Consider the following 24,000-nt stretch of genomic DNA (forward strand, 5'->3'; position numbering starts at 1 on the left):
GCTCTTGTATACTGAAATCGTGTGGATTATGTATTCCAAAAGGACTCGCAAAGGGCTGCAGGGGCATTTTATCGTTCTTTTTGTCTTCTTTTTCCAGTCTCTATATGCTAACCCCCCTGCCACTCTCTCAGGTGTTGGAAACCTACTTTGCCTGGAATCCACCAGCAAAAGCACAGTCTCAGACCCAAAGCACACATTACTTTTTTACTCTAGAGTAAGTGCAGGACACCCAATCTGGAATGTTATCCTAGCTTTCAGGGGTTGGGGCAGTGCCAGCCACCAGACTTTTGAAGGTCCTTAGGCAAGACACCCTCAATGGGCCCCCTCCCTACCTTCCCACTACCATTGGCACCAGCTGCTATTGCTCTTCACCGTTTTTCTCATCATCGCTACCACTTGTTTGTTTGACAGGAGGAGCAACTCCAGGGGGCTGTTGTCAGTGGGCCCTTGGCAGGTGCCAAACCATGCCTACTCTTGATGCCAGCCCCGGGTAAGGGGCCATAAACACTTTCCACCTGCTATGATCCCGATCCAGATTGGGGATCTTGCCATTTATATTGCAAAACAGTGATCCATTAAAGCAATAGATTTGGGCTCTCAGATTTGGGTCCCCACACTAACTGCTTATGCTTTTGATCAGCAATCGTAGTCTTACATAAACTGTGGAGCACCTGCCCACATTCTGTGCTCCAGTAACCCAGGACAGGATGTGTCACCATCCATGGCGATCAAGGAACACTCTTCAGTTTCACCAGCATCATTCTGGCTGGTCATATTTCCTGTCCAGCCATATGGCTCAGAGAGAGACAGAGACAGAGACTCTATCTCAGTGTGACTTTTGTACCATCCAGTTCAGTTGCCCTCTGTCAGCTCAATGATTCTCCTTTATACTGGGACAGGCAACAGGTTCTTCTCACCCCGTGCCGTCTCTTCTGACTCGTGGTGGTTCTCCAGGATCTCAGAGAGATGTATTTCGTAGCCCTGCTAACTGAGATCTCTTTCACTGGAGGCACTGGGGATTGAACCTGGAACCTTCTGCATGCAAAGTATGTGCTCTACCCCTGAGCCATGCCCCCGCAAAAGATGGCTATCACAAAGCCACCTTTGTTAAGCAGGTGTCCTCTTTTTGTATTAGAATCTGGACATGGTGAAAAGAAGTCAGGCGCTGTTGGGGCTAGAACTGGGGACTTTCGGATTTGTGCTCGGCTACCCCATGTGGTGAGCCACCCTTCCTATAGGTACAGAAGGGGCAGGATTGATGCCAATGGGTATGGCAGGGATGAGGAACTTGCAGCCCTCCAGTTGTTCTTGGACTGAAACTTCCATCATCCCTCACTATTAGCTATGCTAGCTGAGGCCGATGGGAGTTGCAACCCATCAACACATGGAGAGTCGCAAGTTACACACCCCTGGACCATGGGCAGCTTTCTCAATGGGGGGGGGGCGGTATTTAGCCCAGCCAAACCCCATAGTGGCAGTTAAACTATTCAACATATATACAACCCTTTACACACTTATCTGGGAGTAAGCCCCTTTGAAAACAATGGGGCTTACTTCTAAGTAAACATAGGTAGGCTTGTGCTAGAAGCCATTGAAATCTGTGTGCTCTGTGCTGAATTGTGGCCAATGGTTCCCTCCAATGGCCCAAACAAAGCTGTAGCCTTGCTGGTTTAAAGATAGCTCCTGTGGTGAGATGACAAATTATGGTGCACGTTAACAGAACATTGCACCAAGTTTATAGTGAAAGCACCTAAGGGCTCCCTTTAGATATAATCATTGTCATTATCACCGTAATTAAGAGCAATAATATTTTAATAATGAATCTTAAAGAATGGGTAATGAAGGACCATTTGTCTAAGCATTTCAGGGCTCAAGCAGAGGGAGCAGGTATGGCTCTTCCTGGTTCTCAGCAGTGGGGATAAGGCCACAGCTGGAGACATGTCCAGTCAGCCACCTTGAGGACGAGGGCGGGATCAACTGACACCATTGATGCTGATGCACTAGGGCAGCCTTCCCCAAACCAGTGTCCTCCAGATGTCTTGGGACTACAATTCCCATCATCCCTGACCACTGGCCATGCTGGCAAGGGCTTATGGAGGTTGTAGTCCAGATGTTCTGCACCAGGTGACTGACACCTAAAACAAGAACGTCAATATGGCCTTGAAAGTAGTCTGCAAAATTGCAAGCTGGGTCTTCTATACAGAGTTCATAAAAAGGAAATTGTCCTAATTGTGCTGAAAAGCTTTTGTTATACAGTATTCCTCTGCCTGTTTGAAATATGGTTAATATGTTCTTAATGGCATGTGTTCCAAGATGAAATGGAGATGACCAGTAACAAACAATGTGTCCAGTGTAGCAGATGTAAACTTCATTATTCTCTTATCAAGCGGAAAAGGAATGGGGGTAGCTACCTTTACACTCATTGTGATCATGCATTTTGTGTAGATTGTAGAGTAAACACAAAGCCCAGGTGAGAATTGTGCAGAAAAGCATCTGGTCCTCAAGGCAGCTTCAGCCAACAGGTGCGTTCATTCATGTTCATTTCACCAGGGATCCAGAAGCAGAGAGAAATTAGCACCCTGTGGCTTGTTCCCCTACATCTGTTGTTACACAACAAGATGTCTGAGTTCTTAGCATCAGTTTGGCAAAGGAGCAAGCATTCTGTGGGCTATGAATCAACACACTCTGCCTTTACTAATAATTACAACGGACACTGAAGAAACAAAGCTCTGGGGTTCTTGTTTGCAGCTTAGCTAGTGTCAGTTTGAATTACTGCACAGTGCTAGACTGGACAATCTGATGGGTGCAACTGAACCATTGTACACTGAATCCTCTTTCACCGTTCCTGTGTCTCCATTTCGATAGAAATCTTCTTTTTCCCTCTATTGCAGAAAAGCCACGGATGAACAGTATCCTCACCTCTGCCACAGAGCCCTATGATCTGTCCTTCTCCAGGTCCTTCCAGAACCTCTCTCACCTCCCACCATCCTATGAGTCTGCGATCAAGACTAACCCAAGTAAATATTCTTCCCTGAAGAGATTAAGTAGGTTTCTGCTCATTTCATTATCTTGCTGCTTGGTGTGCATGGTTAGGGTGAGAGCCAAAAACATATTCTCTCTTGCTGTGAGTGTCATTGCTGGGTGACTCTTAGTTCATTGTCCCTGCCCTCTGAGGTCAGCCTGTGAGTAGAGACAATCCATTCTGTCACATTGGGTTGGTGATAGCTTGTCTCATCACCCTCTTTTCTAAGCTTCTTCATATTTACCAGTCATATACATAATATTGTCTCTCCTTGCCAGGACTGGCCCTACCATTAGGCAGAGTGAGGCAATTGCCTCAGGCAGAAGATGCTGGGGACAGCAGTGGCAGCCTCTCAGCTGTTTCTCCTGAACACCCTAGCTTTTTGCTGTGCATGCCACACAACCTGACCTGGGGGCCCTAAATGAGCCTGGTGCCTGAAGTGTGGTAGAGGGCACTATTCCATCACTGGTGTTGAAGTAAGATTCAACTGGCAGTCCAGCTGGCTTCAGTAAATAGAATGGGGAGTGGGTGCCATCTTGTCCTTCACCTCAGGCAGCAAAATGTCTTGGGCTGGCCCTGTTCCTTGTGAAAGCCACCTGACTTTTCCACTCATTTCTTCACTCAAGGATCATGACAATGCGGTTTGGCCACTTTACTTGCCCTGTCCCTGAACAGAGAAGTGTGACCTTTGATCTTCCTGTGTACTCTGGGGCAGGTTGTTCATCCTAAAAGTTTAGCTAAACATCCTAGCCAGAGCAATAGATTTCATTTCATGGCATAAGAGACACCTGGAGCCAAAATATTGCCAAGCTGACACTTCAGGGCAAATTGAGAGGAGGGGGATTGTGAAGTGTGAAATGCCCCACTCCCAAACCCCTCACAGTGCAACTTTAATTTGCTTCTTCAGAGACAGTCTTCAGATTTCTTAGCCACCCAGGAAGTGAGGCAGCAGCACACTGACCTGGAAGATAGGTAGAGTCATTCAGTTGCCAAGGCAATTGGCTGGCTCGCCCGTTCTTCCTGCACTGTACTGCAAACCACCAGGAAGGTGGCAGAGTTGCCCAGTTGCCTGGAAAACCCAGGGGGACTGCCCTCTCTTCCAGCACTTGAAGCGGCTCAGAGCACAGCACAGGAAGAATCTCCATGTGGCTTAGGCAACTGGATGACTCTCCCTGTCTTCCGACACTGTGTGTGAGTTAGTGCAGGAAGTTCTGGAGAGTTGTCCGATTGCCCCAGCAATGCAGGGACACTTCCCCACTGGCCAGCATGGGAAGGGAAGGGATGCATGCCCAGGTTACCTAGGCAACACATGGCTTTTCCCAGCACAGTGAAGGACCCTGTGCAACTTTGTAGCCCCTCATCAACAAAATGGGGGTTCAGCCTTGTAGCCTGCAAACAGGGCTGCAAAGTTTGGGTGAGCCCTACTTATCACTGAAGTGTAACAATGATGGGATCTAGTATTCTTCACAACACCTGCATCTTGGGCTGTTATTAATACTTAGACCTCATCACTGATAACACTGTTTATGTTCCCTCAAGTATTCACTGATTTTGCCAATACTAAGTCTTCAGGATATATGCCTTCTTCAGTTGTCTTTTCCCCCAGCCTGTAGTCTTGACACACATTTTCAGACCACAGCATTATAACTCTTGCTTGCATAGACTGCTCAGCAACAACAACAAACAGGTCAACCACTTACCCATTGCCAAAAAGGAGGAAACACATCACCAAAAAAGAGGACAAACGGGGGAATGGATTTACATAAAATTTGCATGTTCTAATTTATAAGTATTGATGCAGTAGTAGTAGTATTTAAAGCCCTTTTGCCCTTCTCTTTAGCCAAAAGGCTCCCAGAACAGCTTACAAATCTAAGTAGTAAGACAATTCCTGCCCTCAGGCTTATAATCTAAAAGACATCACACACAAGGAAAAGGGGATAGGAAGGGAGGAGGAATAAAGCAAATTCAAGCACCAGGTCTTACAGTTACACTTCTTATCATGACCAGATGGGGTGGAAACAGTTCAAGTAGCCTGATGGAATATTTATTTTATTTATTTATTTATTTATTTATTTATTTCTATACCGCCCAATAGCCGAAGCTCTCTGGGCGGTTCACAAATAGCTGTTGACTAGGTGATAGCTGGGGAGAGCCGACTATCACCTGATGGAATAGTCCTGCTTCTCTTCTCTCCTTCGTCTTTAGAAGTCATTGGTATCATTTAAGCAGAAGCACAATACATCTCAACATAGAGAAGAGGGATGTGTCAAGATGACTGGTGTGCTTACTCAGCCTTCTGGTGCTGCGTGTTGAGAGGCAACTTCAAGGGCTCCGGGCGCTCTCCCTTCTTATGGTTCTTCATCTTTACACTGGAATGGGACAGGACAGGACAGCCCTTCAAATAGAGGAGACTTTCAAAGAGAAGACTGTCTTCTGATAGACCTTCAAATGGAGGACTGTCCTTTGCAAAGAGGACACATGACCACCCTACATGAAAGATGGGTTAGACCCAGATTTAGTCATGCTTAGAATAGACACATTGAAATCAATCACATTTAAGTTAGTTGTGATCTAATCTCATTTTGAGTCCTATTGATTTTAATGGGCCTACTCTAAGAATGACTAAATCTGGATCCAACCCATAAGATTTAGCAGGGAAAATTGACAAGTGGGAGCCCATTGGATGTATCTGCTACTGCGCCATGCTGTTTCAGATCGTAGGTGGACTGAATGGCTGTCCCATGCATCAAACGCTCACCGCATGCCTAGCATGTCCAGGGGATCACTCTAGGCTATTATTTCCTCTGGCATGAGAGCTTTGCTTTAGTTTTATGTTGGGGAGCATTCAAACATTTGGTATCCCACCTGTGGTCTGAAATAGTACAGCTCTGCAACAAATACATCAAATGCGCATCCATTTTAACTCTAACAGTCTGATGGTCACTGCAAGATCTGCTTGGACTAACTGTACTTTCCAAACAGGGGAGACCTAAGTTTTCTAGGTTCCCTACCTTAAATTAAAATCCAGTTAAGTGAAATCTCATAAGGGAGGGCGCAGAGCGGGATGCTACAACTGTGAACTATAGCTAGACTAGGTAATTTTTAAGCCCTACATTTCTATACATGTCTGTGTATTTTGAGAGCTGGACTTTCAGCCAGGACCAGGTTTTCCTTCTCTCCATCACAACAGTGGCCTCCCTTTTGAATGACAGAATTACTGTGGAATCTGATGGCCCTAGAGACTGGAGTGATGATGATTAGTAATAATTTCTCCCTTTCCTTGGGTGCCTGAATTACATTTTTAACCAAGAGAAATTAAGGAAGCGGGACCCTGAATTTCACATACTGAATGGGAACAAACTCTTTGGCTGCAGTCGTGCAGTTCGTAACATAGCTAGCTTTATTTACCAGATATATTGGGTTGGATCCAGATTTAAGCTGGATCAACTGCACTGGTGGAAGTGGACTTCCCAGCCCCTTTGTTCCAACAGCAACCCCTGCAGCCCCCTGAAAATGTTATACACAGAGTCAGGAGACCATGCTGAATGGGGTGAACTGTGGTGTGGGAGGAGGGGGGGTCCCCAAAAATTGGGCAGAGGGACCTTCTGCAAGCAGACCCCTTCCTCTTATGGAAGGCAGATCCTGGATCCAACCCATTTGAATCAGCAAATAAACAAAGCCATCAGCCAAATATATTTAAGTCAAGAGGCCATTGTCTGAAATCCTCAGTAGGACAATGCTGCTTCCATCTTATCCATAGCTGAACATGCTTGGGAGGCTTCCACCACCAATACCGTTAAAACTGAAGTACAGATGAGCCCATGAAACATTTCAGACAGAACATAATGCTCTTCTGTAGCTTTTTGTTCTAGTGATTTAAACTGTTTTGTAATAAATGGACAATGATCAAATATTGGCTCATAAAAATAGCTCCTGGAGAGTTGCCTATTTCCATTGTGCATTACAGTCTTCACATACATATGACACTGATTCACATGCAAGGACATTTGCCATGAGTGGAGAACCCTTGACGTGGCCCATGATGGCCAATGCTCTCTACTGCCTGCTCTGTGACTTTACCGCATTGCCGAAGACATTCCTGTTTTGTCGTCTCACCCTTCTTTGCTGTGGTTCAACTCCTTAATGCTGTCTTTTTCTGTTGCCTTTCTCCACCAAGCTGACAAGGAAGCTGAGGAATACTACTCAAGAAAGAGGCACCTTCCAGACTTAGCTGCAAGAGGGACCCTCCCTCTCAACGTCATCCAGCTATCCCAGAAACAGGCCACCCAAAGGGAGCGGCCACGCCGTGTGATGCGGGCCATGTCCCAAGACCGAGTGCTGTCCCCAGAGAGGATAATGCCGGAGGAATTCAGCATGTCTTATGAGCGGATCCTCTCTGATGAACAGCTGTTATCCACTGAGCGCCTCCACTCCCAAGACCCGCTGCTATCTCCAGAGCACTCTGGCTTTGGAGAGCAGTCGATGTCGCGGGCTTTGTCACACTCAGACGTCTTTGTTTCAACACCCGTCTTGGATCGCTACCGGATGACTAAGATGCACTCCCATCCCAGTGCCTCAAATAACTTGTACAACACCTTGAGTATGAACCAAACATCTGCCAAGCGCCAAGCATTTGCCTCCCGGCGGCACAACACAGTGGAGCAGCTACACTATATCCCAGGACACCATCACCACTACCGCACAGCCAGCAAGACAGAGGTGACTGTTTGATCAGAGACACTGTGCATTGTAGATAATCCATTTGGACTGGGGGTGGGTTCAGTGCCCTACACTGCAGTGGCCTTATGGCCAAGATAACCTCTAATTCTATGTCTGAAAAGGCAGACTCTTCCGACAGCCCTGTCTGTGTTGTTTTAAAAATTCATCTACATGTTATTGACATGAGGAGGAAAAACAAAACCTGAATAGGGAGAGATGATACAGATAAGATTTCCTGACATACTCAGTTTCTGTCAAAGAAAGCCGTACTAGATGGTGGCTCCTTTCAAGGGCTTGCCTGCACCTACTCTCTAGTGCAGCAGTGGGCAACTTGTGGCCCTCCAGGCGATTTGACCTACAACTCCCATCAGCCCTAGCCAGCATAGCCAATAGTGAGTGATCATGGGAGTTGTAAGCCAAAACATTTAGAGGGCCACAAGTTGCCCACCCCTGCTCTAGTGTGTTCCAAGCTAGGCCTTTAACGTCCATCATGACAAACAGAAAAAAAGATCACACAAAATTGGCATAATATGGCAGAATTGGCAAGCTTTCCAGTCTGGCACAATGGGATCCAATTGCAATCCCAGTGTTTGCAAGGTGTTGGATTTTACCAAGACTGCCCAGCTATAGTCTTGGCTGAGGACAGTTCCAGCTAAAGTCCATCCAATAGGTGGTAACCCATGTTCATGTGAGCATGGTTCTTCCTGGTCGTTGGAGAAATTCCAGTGGCAAACACTATTAATTAGCTAACAGGTTTAGGGACAATGGTTGCCATGGTTGGGAAACCACCATGTTTTACATGTAACTGTAAAACAGAACTACTCCAGTGCCTACAGATCACCAACCCTCTGGATGGTAGAAGGAGTGAGAAGGATTTGTTTATAAGCACAATTCTGCTGATAAGTGTTTGCCAGCCCCCACCTCTTCTTCCATCTGTCCTCATATATGTAAATCCCCAACTTGCAAATAAACATTTAAAAGGCAATAGGACAGAATTACTTCTCTCCGCAAGAAGCACCAAAATCACACCCATTTTTACACAACTTTGCACACCATTTTTACTCCCAGGATCTCATTGCCCCTGAGATAACCACAACACATCTGCAGTCATAGAATCATAGAATAGTAGGATTGGAAGGGGCTTACAAGGCCATCGAGTCCAACCCCCTGCTCAATGCAGGAATCCAAGTCAGAGCAGTCCTGTACTCATTTACCTGGGAGAGGGCCCCATTGAACATAGTTCAGTTATGAGATACGTGGAGTAGCTGTAGCCCAGTTGTCATTCCATGAACAGTTGGTCGCAATCTATGCTTGGTTCCTTGCCATGCTGCAACCTTCTTCCAGCTACCCTCATGAAATCCTCACAAAGAATAGCCATTTTACAGAATTGCTTAGAGAGACTCATCATCCTAAAACCTGTTTCCTTTCATCCCCATATGACCCAATAACATTTTTGGACTGCCAGTCTTGCTGCATCCTACTCGCATCCGGCAGGCAAAATGCTTGCACATCTCACATACCAACTGGACACATTGTACAGCCATGTGCAGTGGTAATTAGACACTGGGTGTCTGTAAAGTCTTTCAAAGAAATGTTTGTAGGTCCAGCATTTGCTGGATTTTGTATAGTTGGGATAGATGTTAATTCTGCTTAACATGTGCATTGTGACACCCCATCTCCCTGCCTGATCCTGGCCTCAGGTGCAACAACTAAATGAGATGGCCAGGCCTCTGTGAATCTGTGAAATGTGGGTTCTTCCGATTTTGAACTTGCATTCCCGTGTTCCAAGTGCATGTACCAGTTCTGCACAATGGCACCTGGAGTTCTTGCTTCAGATCCCACAGAGCTTAACAGTCTAAACATGTACATTGATCAAAAGTTCCTGACATCCATGGCCTGCTCTGGCAGTCCCTGAATTTCCCCTTCATCAGATTTCTCTCAGGTGACTTTGCACTTGGGACTTATCTTCTCTCTGCATTTTTCAGAGGCACATGTGTGAAAAAGCAATGACCCTTTGTAGTAATATGACTTTATTTATAGCTCTAGTAGAAAGCAGCCTCAGGGCTGCTTTATGTTGGTATGTTATGTTTGTAGACTACAGACTGGAGCCATAAGAAACCCCATGCTTTGTTTAACAGAAACTGGGCTGGGTAGGAAACTTGACAATGGCCATGTCACATCCAGCTGTTGCTCGTGCCCTGCTCAAGCAACAGATGTGAGCTCTGAGGTTGTTATTGTCAACTATCATGCATCTAAGTAAGGCCACAGCATGTGTGAGAGAAGCACACTGTAAGTTGTACCTTTTCCTATCTTCAGTGTTGCTGTCTTCAAACATCTCTGGTGCCCCACAATATGGACAATAAAAGGTTTCTCACGACAAGAGTGGTACTGCTATGGTATCTCCCCAGAAGCATAAGAGCCTCATGCCACCTGATGGAATATTAAGTATATGGCTTTGATGTTTCCATTAAGAAAACCAAGAGAGTGTTGCTTTCACGGATGAAGCAGATATCAGAAAGAAGGGCTGCAGGCCCTTGGCTTGCTGAAGCAATGAGCAATGTGATATTGTGTGTGGACAAGATCGAACTAGTTGTAGGAGCACCAAAGCACATAAAGTAGTGATGAGGGGCTCTGGCATCAGCCTCTGTTAGTTTCTCAAGGTCACACTGCAAATCTATCTGAGCTCTGTTCCCGTGGAGAATGCACAGATGCCCACCCATCCAGTCTTGTCTGGCCCATTTTCAGGCCATCTCCATGTCTGCTGCACTGACACAACCATCTGCAAAGCAGTACTAGTCTCCTCTCTTCCTGTCTTGACATGTGACACAAGCGACATGGTTGCTGCCAGACACTGCTGCTGTGTGGCAGGGGATCCACTCAATTGCTGTTACATTATGGCAATTGCATGGCCTACATCCCTGCAGAGGTGCTCATGGAGGAGAAGACTATCAATGGCTACTAGTCCTGATAACTATATGCCACCTCCAGTATCCTATATTCACCAGTTGCTGGGGAACATGGATAGGCGGGTGCTGTTGCATTCATGTCCTGCCTGTGGGGTTTGCACAGGCAGCTGCTTGGCCGCTGTGTGAAGAGAATGCTGGACTAGATGGACTTTGATTTGATCCAACGGGGCTCTTCTTATGTTCTTATACTTTTCTGTGGCAATTCAGTTGCCTACAGAAAATACAAAGTAGGCCTTGTTCTCTCAACAGCTAATATGTCCTACATGACTCACCAGCACATTCTTCTGTATAAGCCCCCTGAGGACAACAAAGAGCCATAGTGGTACCCTAAGTGTGGTGACGTTGCTAATGGCATCTTTGCCTGGGATGTGGTGTAATGCTTGAAAATGATGGTTTGAAGGGTTCAGATTGTTGTTATAGGTGGACAGATGAAGTGAGCAGCTCTGATTACTTTGTGGCTTCCATTTCAAATGGTGCCCTGTAGTTGAGCACATCAGCTGGAGTCTAAGATCCACTTGCATTTAGATGGCTGTCCCTTCAGCCCAGTGAAATTAATTACTGCTCCTCCACACTGCTTGAGACAGGGGTACTAATGCATTAACCTTGTGAGCAGTGTAGATAAAGGCCATATTCACACATGAAAGGAGGAAGGGTGATTAGGGTAACTATGGAGCGGGGAGGGTTAGGCTGGCCACAACACATGCGCCCACCACACAACCAGGAACCATGCAGCTCATCGTGCTTTACTTACCCATCCCCACTCTGTGGTTACTGTGTCATCCTCCCACTGCTGCCAGTTATCCCAGTGGGTGTTGCACTGGGAAATGGTGCACTGGGAAATGGTGCACACCAGCTGCTCCAGTCATCGCCATGTGACAATGACCATAGAGCCCAGCCGTCCTACCTAGAGTGCCCCTGGAAGTGGCAGATGCTCTAGGCTGCCATCTCTATGGTTGCCACATTTTTGTGTGGAGCAGCCATTCTTAATAATGGAGATCCCACCACATGACATGGTAAGCCACCCCAGGCTCCCTTAACCCCACTGCAGAGGGGTGGTTAGCCAGGGTGGTTTCCTAGCCCTCATAGTCATGATATTGTCCCCACACACCACACGCTAAGCCACCATGGTTCGCTCAAAAACATGAGCCACAGTAGCTTAGTGTGATGTCTGAACAGGCCCAAAGTGTCCTTCAAGTGCTGGAAATACCAAATCTTTTACATCTTGCCTAAATAAAGTGCTGTTAGGGAGTTTTTCCAGTGATGTATAAGAAGATTTATATCCCTGCTTTTCAACTCTATAGTGCCTAAGGCAGCTATCAGTAGATTTAAAAAACAAACAAATTAAACAACCCCCAAACAATTTAAGCAATGCCGTATGATCCAAAAATGGTGTAGTTTAGAACAAACAGAGCAGAGCAGACAGCAGAGAAAACAACAGAATAATCAGCAAGCCAAATGAAATGCCTGCCTAAACAAAAGGGTATTAAGAAGGTTGTGGAAAAGACAGTAAGGTGGGAGCCAAACGAATCTCTTAAGGGAGGGAGTTCCACAGAAAAGTTCTCCCACATCCCTGGCAAAGATGCCTGAGAGACAGACAGGAGAGGAGAGAGAGAGAGACCGGACAGGCAAGACAGCCTCTTCAGTTGACCTCAAAGAGTGGGCGGCATCGTACAGGCATACAGGAACAGGCAGTCCTTCAAGCAGTCTTGTCTCAGGTCATAAGGGCTTTAAAAAGTAATAACTAGGGCTGAATCTACACATAGCAGTTATACCGTTATCATAACTATTGGTGCACATGACACCAATAGGCACCAATAGTTATGATAACGGTATGATAACGGTACAACTACTATGTGTAGATTCAGCCCAGCATTTTGAACTGAGCCCAGCAACAAAGTGATACCTAGTGCAACTGGAACAACAAAACAGTTGCATGATCCAGAGGACCAATAGCCCCACTGAGAGCCTCCGCTGCACCATTTTGCATAAGTTTCCAGTCATTCTTCAAAGGCAGTCTCCTGTACTTGCAGGGGTGTAGGTTAAATTTAAATGTTGTCACTTACCTAAATTGTATATCCTGACCCTAAAAAAAGATGGGCAATAGAACTTCTTTTCTCAAATGGTTATGGAATAACAACCACACTCTTCCAACGTTTTCTTCCAGCTGAAAATGTGAACACTCAGTTCTCACTTACACTTATAGGTGTCATAATTGTGGGTACTGGTTGAGAGGCAGAACAAACAAACAACAGAGGACAGATTTTTGTTGGTATCTTAACTGAAGGACTCGGTCTCTGTGTGGGGTGTCAAAAGTCCTGACATTTTCCAGCTCTGCAGCAGGCCAAGTAGAATCGGTTGTATAGATGTAAAATCAGCACTTTTAGCTTGGTGGGAGATGCCCAGATAAAGAAACACACATTTCCTCCCATGCTTCTGAACAGATTGTTCCATGCTCACAACCCATGGGTTGCATTTCCCCCTTGAGTTCTTCTTGCACTCTGCCAGACACAGAACCAACTTCTCAGCCATCTTCCAGAGGAACAGCAGAAATGCCCACACTCTGATCAGAAGAATGAGAACTCCTTGATGACTTCTTAGATGGTTTTTTACCTGCAGATTTCCAGATAACATTCAGCTAGAGGTGGGCTGGGCAGAAGGTAGATCTCTAGGTGTTTGGAACTTCAACTCCCAGAAGCTCCTGCCAACATGGGTAGTGGTCATGAATGCTGGGAATTAAAATCCAAAACATCTGGAGATCTACTTTCTGCCCAGCCCTAAGCTGGTAGCCCTCCAGATGTTCTGGCCTACAACTTCCATCAGTCTTAGCCGGCACAGCCAATAGTAAGAGTTGATGGACATTGGCAGGCCACAAGTTTCCAACCCCTGAGCTAGAGAGATGCTTCAACAGTGCATGGATGGTTTTCATGTTTTGGGAGGGAGGAGGCGATTTAGGCTGCAATTCTACAAAGATACACACACACACACACATACTGGAAGACTCACGTATGTATCCAGAGGTGCGGAGTTGTAGGTTTGTACAACATTTACTTGTACAGCTGAACAAGCAAATCAGTTGAGCTTGTGTCCATGCCACTCTGTGAGTGGCTGCAATGCACACTTCAAAGACATCTCTGGTTGCATGCATTGTTCAATCACACAGCCTTTTTTAGTGGTTTCGTCCAAGTTGGCCAATAAGTGTACACTTGGTGGGGAACTATTGCCAGTCCCTGCTCCCTGGCAAGTGTCTCTGTATGGAAGATATGTTTGCTGTGTGTATTCACATTTGACATTTGGAAGTGCACCTTTACATTATTTATTTGCCCACCCAACTTTTTTTTTAAAAAAAAAACCTAGGGTGGTTTAGACTACATTGACTATTTTAGGAATACCCAAAAATGTCATGTACAAAGAAGCCCTCAGATTATAGCCATGGTTGGTTTCTCCAGTGTTTATTGCATACCCTACAGGCTACAGCAGGGGTAGGGAACCTGTTGCCCTCCAGATGTAGTCCAACTCCTATCAGCCTCAGCCAGCATGACCAATGGTCAGAGATGATTGGAGTCATAATCCAACAACATCCAGAGGGCCAAAGGCCCTACAGGTTCAAACAGGCCTTGCACAGCCACAACCAACATTATATTCTGCTGGGCTTTGTTCAAGCATTTAACAGACTGAAAACAGGGAAGAAGGGAGGAAGAGAGAGAGAAGGAGCAAGCTGAACTCATGAATGCAATCCATCAGAATAAACAGGTAGAAGCCAGTCCTTGAAGCAGAGAACTATTTGAATGACCCTTGTGTGTCACCCATTCTACAGAAAGTGGCATTTCCTCAATGCAAAAATGTATATTCAATGTGTACTCTAGCGTTCCATTCTTAACCTGCACTCTAAGGAGGGGCAGAGTAAAAAAAAAAAATAGTATAGAGGTCATTTCCCCCCTTCTCAGATGTAATTTTGAATGCCTCCTCTATTTACCAGCACTTAGTTCCAGGCAACATGTAAAAAGGGCAGCCCATAAACGTATGTATCCACCTGCCGACACAGAGCATCCACTGCGGCAAAGAAAACTACCATTGAACAGCCAAACTATTCCAACACATTACTGGAGGGGCAGAGAGCATATCAACCTGCTTGCCCCAGGGGATAAAAGTGGAGAAATAATTCTTTGGGCTTCTTTGTAGAATTGCTTGTCTTGAGATACCAGCCCCTTCACTCTCATCAGTTTCTCATTTCTTTTCGTGATCAGCTGTTAAATCAAAATGTTAATCAGAGTCTGAAGTGAGCTGAAAGCAAAGGAAAAGAGCCCCTGGATAATGAGCCTTCTGATACAGGTTCATTCTGAGATGAGTGACAATGTAAACATTATCCTCTTTGGCATATTGAGGTGAGTGGAGGTCCAAATTCACTGCAGCCATGCAGTCGCATGAGAGCAGCACTGAAGTCATGAGCAAAGGTGTTTGGTTAAAATTATTCTATTCAGTGAACAAGGGTTGTTGATTCAAAACCACCACTCGAATCATTCATCCTAGCTATCCTTGACTGTATGGAAGGTACGTTTCTCACACGAAACACTCTCTTGAATACTGAGTAATAGTAATGAAGACAAGATCAATGTTTTACCCTATATGACGCATTAGCTGGTCTCAGTTTCCTTAGCAGGGGTCCATACCTGACCTTCATTGAAAGCTTTTTGAGGCATATCAATTTTCTGTGTTAATGTTTCATAGAGGTTAACATTTTAGGGGAAAGTTGAATGGAGTACTTCCCCAGAAAAGCCTTAGCAATAATATGGGATTGGGCTGGTTCTCAATAATGGTCAGCTGTATGTTGTATGTTCACTGCGAAGACGATGATTTAGCATTACAGCGGAGGTGTCTTCCCTGAGTTGTAGAGGCAGCAGGAGGAATCAATCACTTTCCATCTGCTGAAGGCCTGTGGGAACGAAGGGAGACAGATATATTCTGCTCTTATAATATTCATGTAAATCTGGGGGGGATAAAAGGTCCATTATCGCGCTAGTTAGCAAAAATGGCATTTGGTGTCTCTTTTGTGACCTTTCATGATTTGTGGACGTTCTCACCATTGGTGCAGAACTGCGCCTTACTGTTGCTCTAACCACACGCTTAGCAGCTGCTGCTTCAGGCCTTCATCCCACATGCTGACAAGGAATTCTTTAGCAAGAGTTCTCTCCTCTGAGGAAGCCAAGTCGTATTGTGACCAGCTTCATCTGGGGATACTGTTTCCTGAGGGGAAGGTTAAATGTCCAACCCTCCTTGTGCTTTAGCCCAGTTTATGGAATCCATGTTTATTCTCCAGTAGTTCTGATGAGAAAGTACATTTGTATCTGTATCTTTGCACAGACTCTTGGTTACGCATTAAGCTTCAAGGCAGCAGTATTTGACTGTTTTTCTCTGTATTATCCTTGTTGTTATACTTACCTGTAAAAGCACATTCTGTAGGTACTGTAAACAAGACTATTACCAGTTTAGTAAAAATTTAGAGTCTTAAGGATTTTTCCACTTTTGTCAGTAACAAATATTTATGGATTCAGAAATAAAGGAATTTCAACAGAAAAAAACATCCCAGCTTCCTTTTGATACACTTTGGAGGAACTCAAGAGACCATTTTTCATGGGTGCCTTTGCAAACTTTGTAAGCAGAGACTGAGAGAGATATACTGTGTGTGTGTGCGTGCAAATCTGCATGTGTGTACGCATGCATATGTGTACATGTACGTAGAGTAGCAATTAATTCTAGTGCAGTATTCCCTAGCCAGTGGCCCTCCAGGGGGCATCTTCACAACAACAGAATGAGAATTGCACTGGAGTATTATCTGGATCTTCATGGAATTGGCTTTGGTTCCTCAGGGACACACACACACAAAGCAAGAAAAGCCGAGTGTACCGTACCTTTACAATCTGGTTTTCATGGGTCACACAGCGCTGAAAAGGAACATACTTCCAGGTTTGGGGGTGGGGGGGTAGAACTGAACAACCTGGCAAGGGCTGCTCAAGAACTGAGAGAGGCTTGTTTCCCACCCCTGGCCAGGCGCTCCCTGCTACTACATTATTGAGTGGAGAGTAACTAATTCACAATTCCATTCCAGCAAACTGTCAGAGCTAGAGCTCCCCCTTTTCCCCCAATGTGCACACTTTTGCCTGAGGAAGCCAAAATCCTCTGTTCTCCAGTGCAGCATCTGAAGGCTTCCCCTGAGAGTAGCCCCCCCACCCATTTCTTCCCATTCCAGCAAACTGTTGTGGAGTTATAGCTTCAGCCGCTGCCCCCTTTCCTCCTTCTCTGGGCACTTTCTCCCTGCTTGCAATGATCCTGAAACCTCACCAGCTCGCTACTGTGATAAAGCTCTTATGCAACTTTAAACAACATCAGAAAACCAAATAACAAACATCAGAGAAGTGCATAATCACTGAGGCTAATTACTCCCATTGGTGAAAAGCTAGTGCAGGGCAATTCTGAAGGGTCAAAAGAACACTCTAGGGCTTTGATGTGTTGGGAAGTCAGACACATTACTCTAGTTAGTTAGGTTACCGAGGTCACGGCCTGGTGAAAGACACACCCTTAGGAATGCCCTAATCATACTGAATTTAAAGCAGCAGGATGGGCACAGAGCAGCTGAACCGCAGGTGAATTAAAGAAAAACAAAGGACTGAAAGTATTCTGCAAAAATGCGACTTCTCCTCAGGTAAATTCCAGGGTGGCTGAAGAGTGACCATGACGTCATGTCCCTAATCCCTTTAAATCACAGCAGCATCTGAGAAAACCTCCCAAGTAGAGGCCCCAGATGTGTTGGACTAATACTTTCATCTTCCCCAGCCAACATGTTTTCTGCTGGGTGGAGATGATGGCAGTTGTAGTCCAGTGCATCTGGGGAGCAGCGGGTTGGGGAAGACTGATCTAGTGCTTCAAATTCTAGATAAAATAAGTGTCCTTATTTTACTTGTTAACATTTTCAATAAATTATTGTGTTGCACCTAGTTTCTTAGTTCAAGGTGGGGAAGTGGAGGCAGCAGCGCAAAGACAAGGCAGAGAAAGTATGCAAAATGTTTCAGTAAGCACACAGCAACATAGGCACACACATACACACACACACACACACACACACAGGCAAGCATTTTGTCACTGAAATGCAGGGGTAGTCCACAGTAAAGAAATCTCAAGATTTCACATGAAGCTTTGACCACCTTCCAATCTGTACTGCCTTAGACAAGGGAACATAATCTCGCATAACCACTACTGAAAGGCTATTCACGTTATCGGGATAATTCATGGGGGTCTTGATTACTAGTATTACCTAGGTTTGTTTTGGGGAAGGCATGGTACTAGACAAGCTTAAATCTACAGGCATCAACCGCTGTTCCTTTCTTGGCTAAGGCTGTTCTATTATTATTAGCCTGGCTGTTCAAAGGATGCTCAGATAATATCACATTCATGACTTCTTACACTGGTACAGTATGGTATTAAATTTGGTACCTTGATTCATTCATGAGGTCACCTTAGGACCCCGATATAGCCCTGTTCGGTCCCTTTACTAACAATGTCTTATCTATTCCAGAAAGTCTGCAAGGAAACTTGTACTTTGTCAATCCTGATAGATCATGGGTGGCCACCTTGCAACACAGGAGCCACATCACTGGCAGAAGTAATTTGTGGCATGCTGGGCAATGAGCAGGAGGACCTGGGACCTGGCTCAAGCATAGCTCCAGGCCTACATCCCTGCCTGCCTCTCTAGCACTGCACTGCTGCTTTCTCCCCAGATCAACAGACTAGACTTAGGGCAGGGGGAAAGCTGCATATGACTATATTACTCAGTGGAGTAGTACTTCTTCATACTTTGGGCTTGACTCACAACAGACTTGCCAAGAAAGGTTGGCCACCACTGTGATAGATGTTTCAACTCTTGGAGAACATTGATCGCGAGTACTGGTGGTGACATGACTGTGGGGCTGACATTCACATGCCAGCCCTTGACTATGTCTTTCCACTCTAGTCTTGTGCTCCAAGCAAGCACTGCTCACTCCTTTTTATTGATAGCATTCCTCCTACTGGAATTATCCCACTGCCCGAGAATGCCAGAAATGTTTGGAAACCTTTAAACTGTGCTATGATATACACAACACTTAGAGGCACAATAAGAACATCCATATTGGATGTTTCCCCCCCCCCCAAGGGGTCTGTGAACAAACATGTCAGAGGAGAAATGCTGCTGTGGATTTAGATAGGCTTGTAGCTTATTCAAGAAGCAACCAGTAGAAAAATCAGCAATATGTACTCTACAGGCTATCCAATAGGCTCTTTGCAAGTGAATGATTCCTGTCTGCCACGCAGCTGTTAAAGGCAAAGAAATAAGAAATCCTATCAGGATAAGGGAGATATAAATCCAGCCCAGGCATTCACACATTTGTTCTTAAGTGCTGTGTAGCCTCTGTGTAGGATGATGATGATAAAAGCCCAAATTGCCTCCATGATGTAGCAGAAATGTGAGAGGATTTGAAGGGAGGACTTAGATTGATCATTGCTGCCTGGATGTGTGTAAAATATTTCGCTTACACTATTGTATTATTTAAGAAATAGGTTAGTAAAATTTTCAATTGCCATTATGAGTTGTGGGGGAGGGGATTGTTTACTGAAAATGTTCAGTTTTTCCAATGGACAAATCTTGATGAATTAGGATGGCTACCTTGTTTTATCTGGCAGGGGACCACCAATAACTCTGATGGAGAAGCTTTTCCCATCCCTGCACCAGCATGTCAGGAAAAATTACATCTGCAGAGTTTCTGCTCATTATACATTTATTACAGCCAAGAAATCCGGCTAGAAAAATGGCTGGCTGGATTGTTATTCTTTGTAGGTAAATATATATCAATAACATGTTCGAGTTAAAAAGAAACAGAAAGTGGAAACGTGCTATTACTAGACAGAGTGTTGATTGATTTGTACTTCTGAGTTCCATTATGTTTAATCATTTGTTAAGCATTCCCCCCACCTCCTTTATGTAGTGACACCCTGACCTGGTTTGCATGACATGACAGCCAACCATGGGTTAATTTTTCTGTGCGGGATGTTGTGTTTTCCCTGGTGCCCACGGGCACCATTTTTACATAACCCACAGCTTGTTTTATTTATTTATTTATTTATTTATTTATTGCATTTATACCCCGCCTTTCTCCCTCTCGCAAGGAACTCAAGGCGGCTTACATTATCCTCCTCCTCACCGTTGTATCCTCACAACAACAACCCGGTGAGGTAGGTTGGGCTGAGAGTCTGTGACTGGCCCAAAGTCACCCAGTGAGCTTCCATGGCCAAGTGGGGACTAGAACCCGGATCTCCCGGCTCCCAGTCCGTCACTCTCACCACTACACTACACTGGCTCTCAGGGTTATTTAAATATTTAGGGTTATTTGCGAGTTGTCTAACCCTCAAACAACCCCTGCCACCTGGGTTCACGTGACATGACAAGCCAAGGCAAGCCAGGAGCCTCCAGGCGCCATGCAAAAATGGTGCGCACTGGTAAATTAAGCCATGGTGGGCTTAATGATGCATGCAAATCAGGTCACTGTGTTGACACATTGAGAAGAGATACATGATTTGCATGATGACAGGTAGAGCAAGCAAGCAGCCGAGGAACATCGCTCATTATGGGCAACTTCCCAAGTTGAGGTCAGAGTTGATAGTGAGGTCAGCCTAACTGTTGTGTTGCACTTAAGCGAGAGAAGTTGGCTATGGTGAGACCTGAAGCTTATTCATACAATCAAGTTCCAGAGGCTACTTTGGGGCAACAAAACTAAAAGGACTCCTGGCAACACAAACAAAGGGGCTCAGCATGCTTCAGCCACATGATAGGAGCAGCCCAAGACATTTTGCTGCCTGACATGAAGGACAAGAAAGTGCCCCCTCCCATCCCACATACAAAAAAAGCCAGCTGGGCTGATAGTTCCATCTTTCTTCAGTACTGGCAATGGTGCATCATCCTCCATCATGCCTGAAGGACTAGGCTAGCTTAGCAGGTGCAGGGCAGGCTGCATGGCCCACACTCGCGCCTCCAACATCTTGCTGCCACCTCCTGAATCTGTTGCCTGAGACAACCTTCTCACTCTGCCTAATGGTAGGGCCAGCCTTGCACACAGTGTTGCTCAGGATGGGCTGGTTCCCATATGGATATTAGTGATTTGAAGACTGCGATAGTTTGCATGTGTGAATGGGTCACCACCGTTCCTCTGCACATCGTATCACTTCCAGCGCAATGCTTTTCAAGGGAGCCAGGTCACACAGTGAGTGTTCAGTGAATCAAGTGGCACGTGCGTGTTAGGTCAACTTTTGCTCATGTGCAACAAGAAAGAACCAATGAAGTAGAAGACAGTACTTCTGCTGCTTTAACAATTGTGTAACAGTAGGGTTTTCAACTTACCTCACAGGGTTGTTGTTGTGAGGATAAAATGAAAAAGGATTGTGTATGCCGCCTTCGGTTCCTTAGGAGGAAAAAAGGTGGGATATAAATGTTGAAAGAAAGAAAGAAAGAAAGAAAGAAAGAAAGAAAGAAAGAAAGAAAGAAAATGCAGCTTGCCATGATGGCAAAAAAGATCTGCAAGTCCCTTCAGTTGATCAGACATGCTGGAAGCGCCGGTTTTGATTAATTTGCACATCATATATCTGGGCACACCACCAATGAACTACAGCCATCACATGGGTGCAGCCAGCCCATAGCGAGCTGACGAGCACAGAGACATCTGTAGCCACCACATGGAAGAAGCATCGCTGTCCAGAGGTGAAGATTAAGGTGGCCACAGTGAAATTTCCAGAGGAAGTGAAATTAACAAAGCCTCAAAAGAATTGGCTTGTTAGGTTGAAAGCACACTAATTGATGCTGGTTACAGCAATAAAACAGTAAAGCCAGCAACAACAAGGAGCAACGTAAGTAATGTGCAGTGATAAAAAAGGATACTTGAATGCAGGAAGAAAATATACAGCTTACAGCTGTATATTTTATTTTAAATAAAATGATGCCCAATTAGGTGGAAAATTATATATCTTATGAGGAAACCATAACAAGATGTCTTTCACAATTCAAATATTTCCCCCCTTTAAATTATCAGTGTATTATATTCTGATCAAAATTGTGTAAGATCAGTGTGTTTGCTGCTAATTGTAAGAGATATTACTAGCATATATTAATATCTATATGATTACGAGTAGTATGAGAAGATTTCCCATCCTTTCCCTACCTCATCCCTCTAACCTCTTCCCTATACCAGGGTCAAGATGGTGGTGCTCACCAAACAATCCTGGTGACAAAAGGAAGGGGAGACAAGAGAGAACAAATAAAGAAAAAAGAAGGGGGTTTTACAAAGTCAAAAAGTATCAATATATTCAGGCAGGCACCCATGCCTCTTCCATTTCTGTGAGCATTAAGGGACAAAACATTCCATCAGTTCAACTGTTTCCAGAGAAAGGAAAGGAAAGGTTCCCGAGAAAGCCACTTCACAAATGTATAGCCAGTCAACCAACCTGCCAAAAAGAAAAGAAAAATGGCAGGGCATTTATGTGTGGACACAACAAAACTGCTAGAGAAACCTAAGATGGTAAAGTGTGAGAATCTGGTATTAAATGAAGGTAAAGGCCAGGGCTGGACAAAACCCATTTTTAAAGGGAGGGGTGTCCAGAGCACTACAGAGTGCCTAAAAGGTCCATTTTAACTTGTTCACAAGTTAAATTTAACTGTTTTAGGGCTCAGTAGCTGCTATTATAGACATTCTAGGTGCAGGGGAGGCAACCTGGTGCCTTTCAGATGTCTTTGACTAAAACTCCTGTAATTCCTAGGCCATGCTGGCTGGAACTGGTGGGAGCTGTAGTCCCCCCAAAATCTGGAGTGCACCAGGTTGCGTACCTCTGTTCTGGTGATCTGAAATAGGTGGGTTGCCAACTATCCTTGTCCAAACTGCTCCTGCACCCCTTGCCCCATGCCCTCACCTGTCTTCTCACCTCACTTCTTAGTCCGCATGCTGTGGAGCAAACTCAGCATCTGCAGCAGACAGAAGAGGGTGCTGGGTGGGAAGGCTAATAGGAGATACCATTGCCACAGCTTCCCTCAGGACTGCCATGGCTTTAAAGGTCTCAAGGTGAGGACTGCCCAACACCAATTTCCAAAGCTGAGTGGAAGTACAAGCAGCAATGAGATGTTAGAAATGTCCCGGGTCAAAGGAAATAGAAATGACAGGCCTGGTCATGGTGGGCAGGAATGGGTAGTCCTCTATGGCTAACTGAGCAGCCCCTGGGCCTTTCCCTCTCCCTCCAATTCCTTTATTAGGCTCCCAATAGCAGCGCTGTCATTCAGTAGCAGACCCAATGCTTTGTGACCCATGTAATTCAAGCGCTGCTAATACAGATTCCTTGCTAGATGCTGGGGAGAAACCCAGGTGAAAAAGAGAGGCAAGCCAAGCTCTTTCTTGCCAGTGCTAAAGACCAATGCAGGAGAATGAGCATGTTACTGGGAGAAAAGGGCAGCAAATGAATAGTCACCCCCACAAACCATGTCTAAGCTGGTTGATGGCCAAGGCTGCAGAAAACTCTGGCTAAAGGCAGCTGTGGCACTACAGAACGCTGGGCAGAGAGGCCCACCTTGCATATGAATAACTATTTTGGCAGTCATTCCCTGCTGACTGACCAGAGTGACAAATCATCTCTTCAGATATGTTTGAACATTTAACACAAAGTATGTGCCTGCAGTCCCTTCATGGATCACTGCCTTGCTGTGGTGAAGGGGCTTGCGTAACTCAGTGAAGCCATAAGCTATGCCGTGCAGGGCCACCCAAGACGGACAGGTCATGGCGGAGAGTTCCGACAACATGTGGTCCACTGGAGAAGGAAATGGCAACCCACTCCAGTATTCTTGCCAAGAAAACCCCATGGAACGTATCACAAGGCTAAAAGATATGACGCTGGAAGATGAGCCCCTCAGGTCGGAAGGTGTCCAATATACTACTGGGGAAGAGCAGAGGGTATTTCCAAGTAGCGCCAGAAAGAGTGAAGCAGCTGGGCCAAAGCTGAAAGGACACTCAGCTGTGGATGTGTCTGGTGGTGAAAAGAAAGTCCGATGCTGTAAAGAACAATATTGTTTAGGAACCTGGAATGTAAGATCAATGAAGCAAGGTAAGCTGGAGGTGGTCAAACATGAGATGGCAAGACTGAACATCGACATCTTGGGAATCAGCGAACTAAATGGACAAGCATGGGCGAATTTAATTCAGGTGACCATTATATCTACCACTGTAGGCAAGAATCCCT

At 45.3% G+C, this 24,000-nt stretch overlaps 1 protein-coding gene across 1 annotated transcript in view; it reads left to right on the forward strand.

Moving 5' to 3' along the window:
* The window catches only part of SHISA6 (shisa family member 6), a 366,376-nt gene extending 358,623 nt beyond the window's left edge, over nucleotides 1-7,753 (forward strand). Inside the window, exons 6-7 of the mRNA XM_084838392.1 lie at nucleotides 2,892-3,044; nucleotides 7,200-7,753. Of these exons, the coding sequence (XP_084694518.1) occupies nucleotides 2,892-3,044; nucleotides 7,200-7,753 (707 nt within the window). The remainder of the gene's footprint in view (nucleotides 1-2,891; nucleotides 3,045-7,199) is intronic.
* Nucleotides 7,754-24,000: the final 16,247 nt, after the last annotated feature.

Source organism: Heloderma suspectum, chromosome 2 (assembly GCF_057233095.1).
Source record: "Heloderma suspectum isolate Gila_16-S chromosome 2, 16-S_ref, whole genome shotgun sequence".
Lineage (NCBI taxonomy): Eukaryota > Metazoa > Chordata > Lepidosauria > Squamata > Helodermatidae > Heloderma > Heloderma suspectum.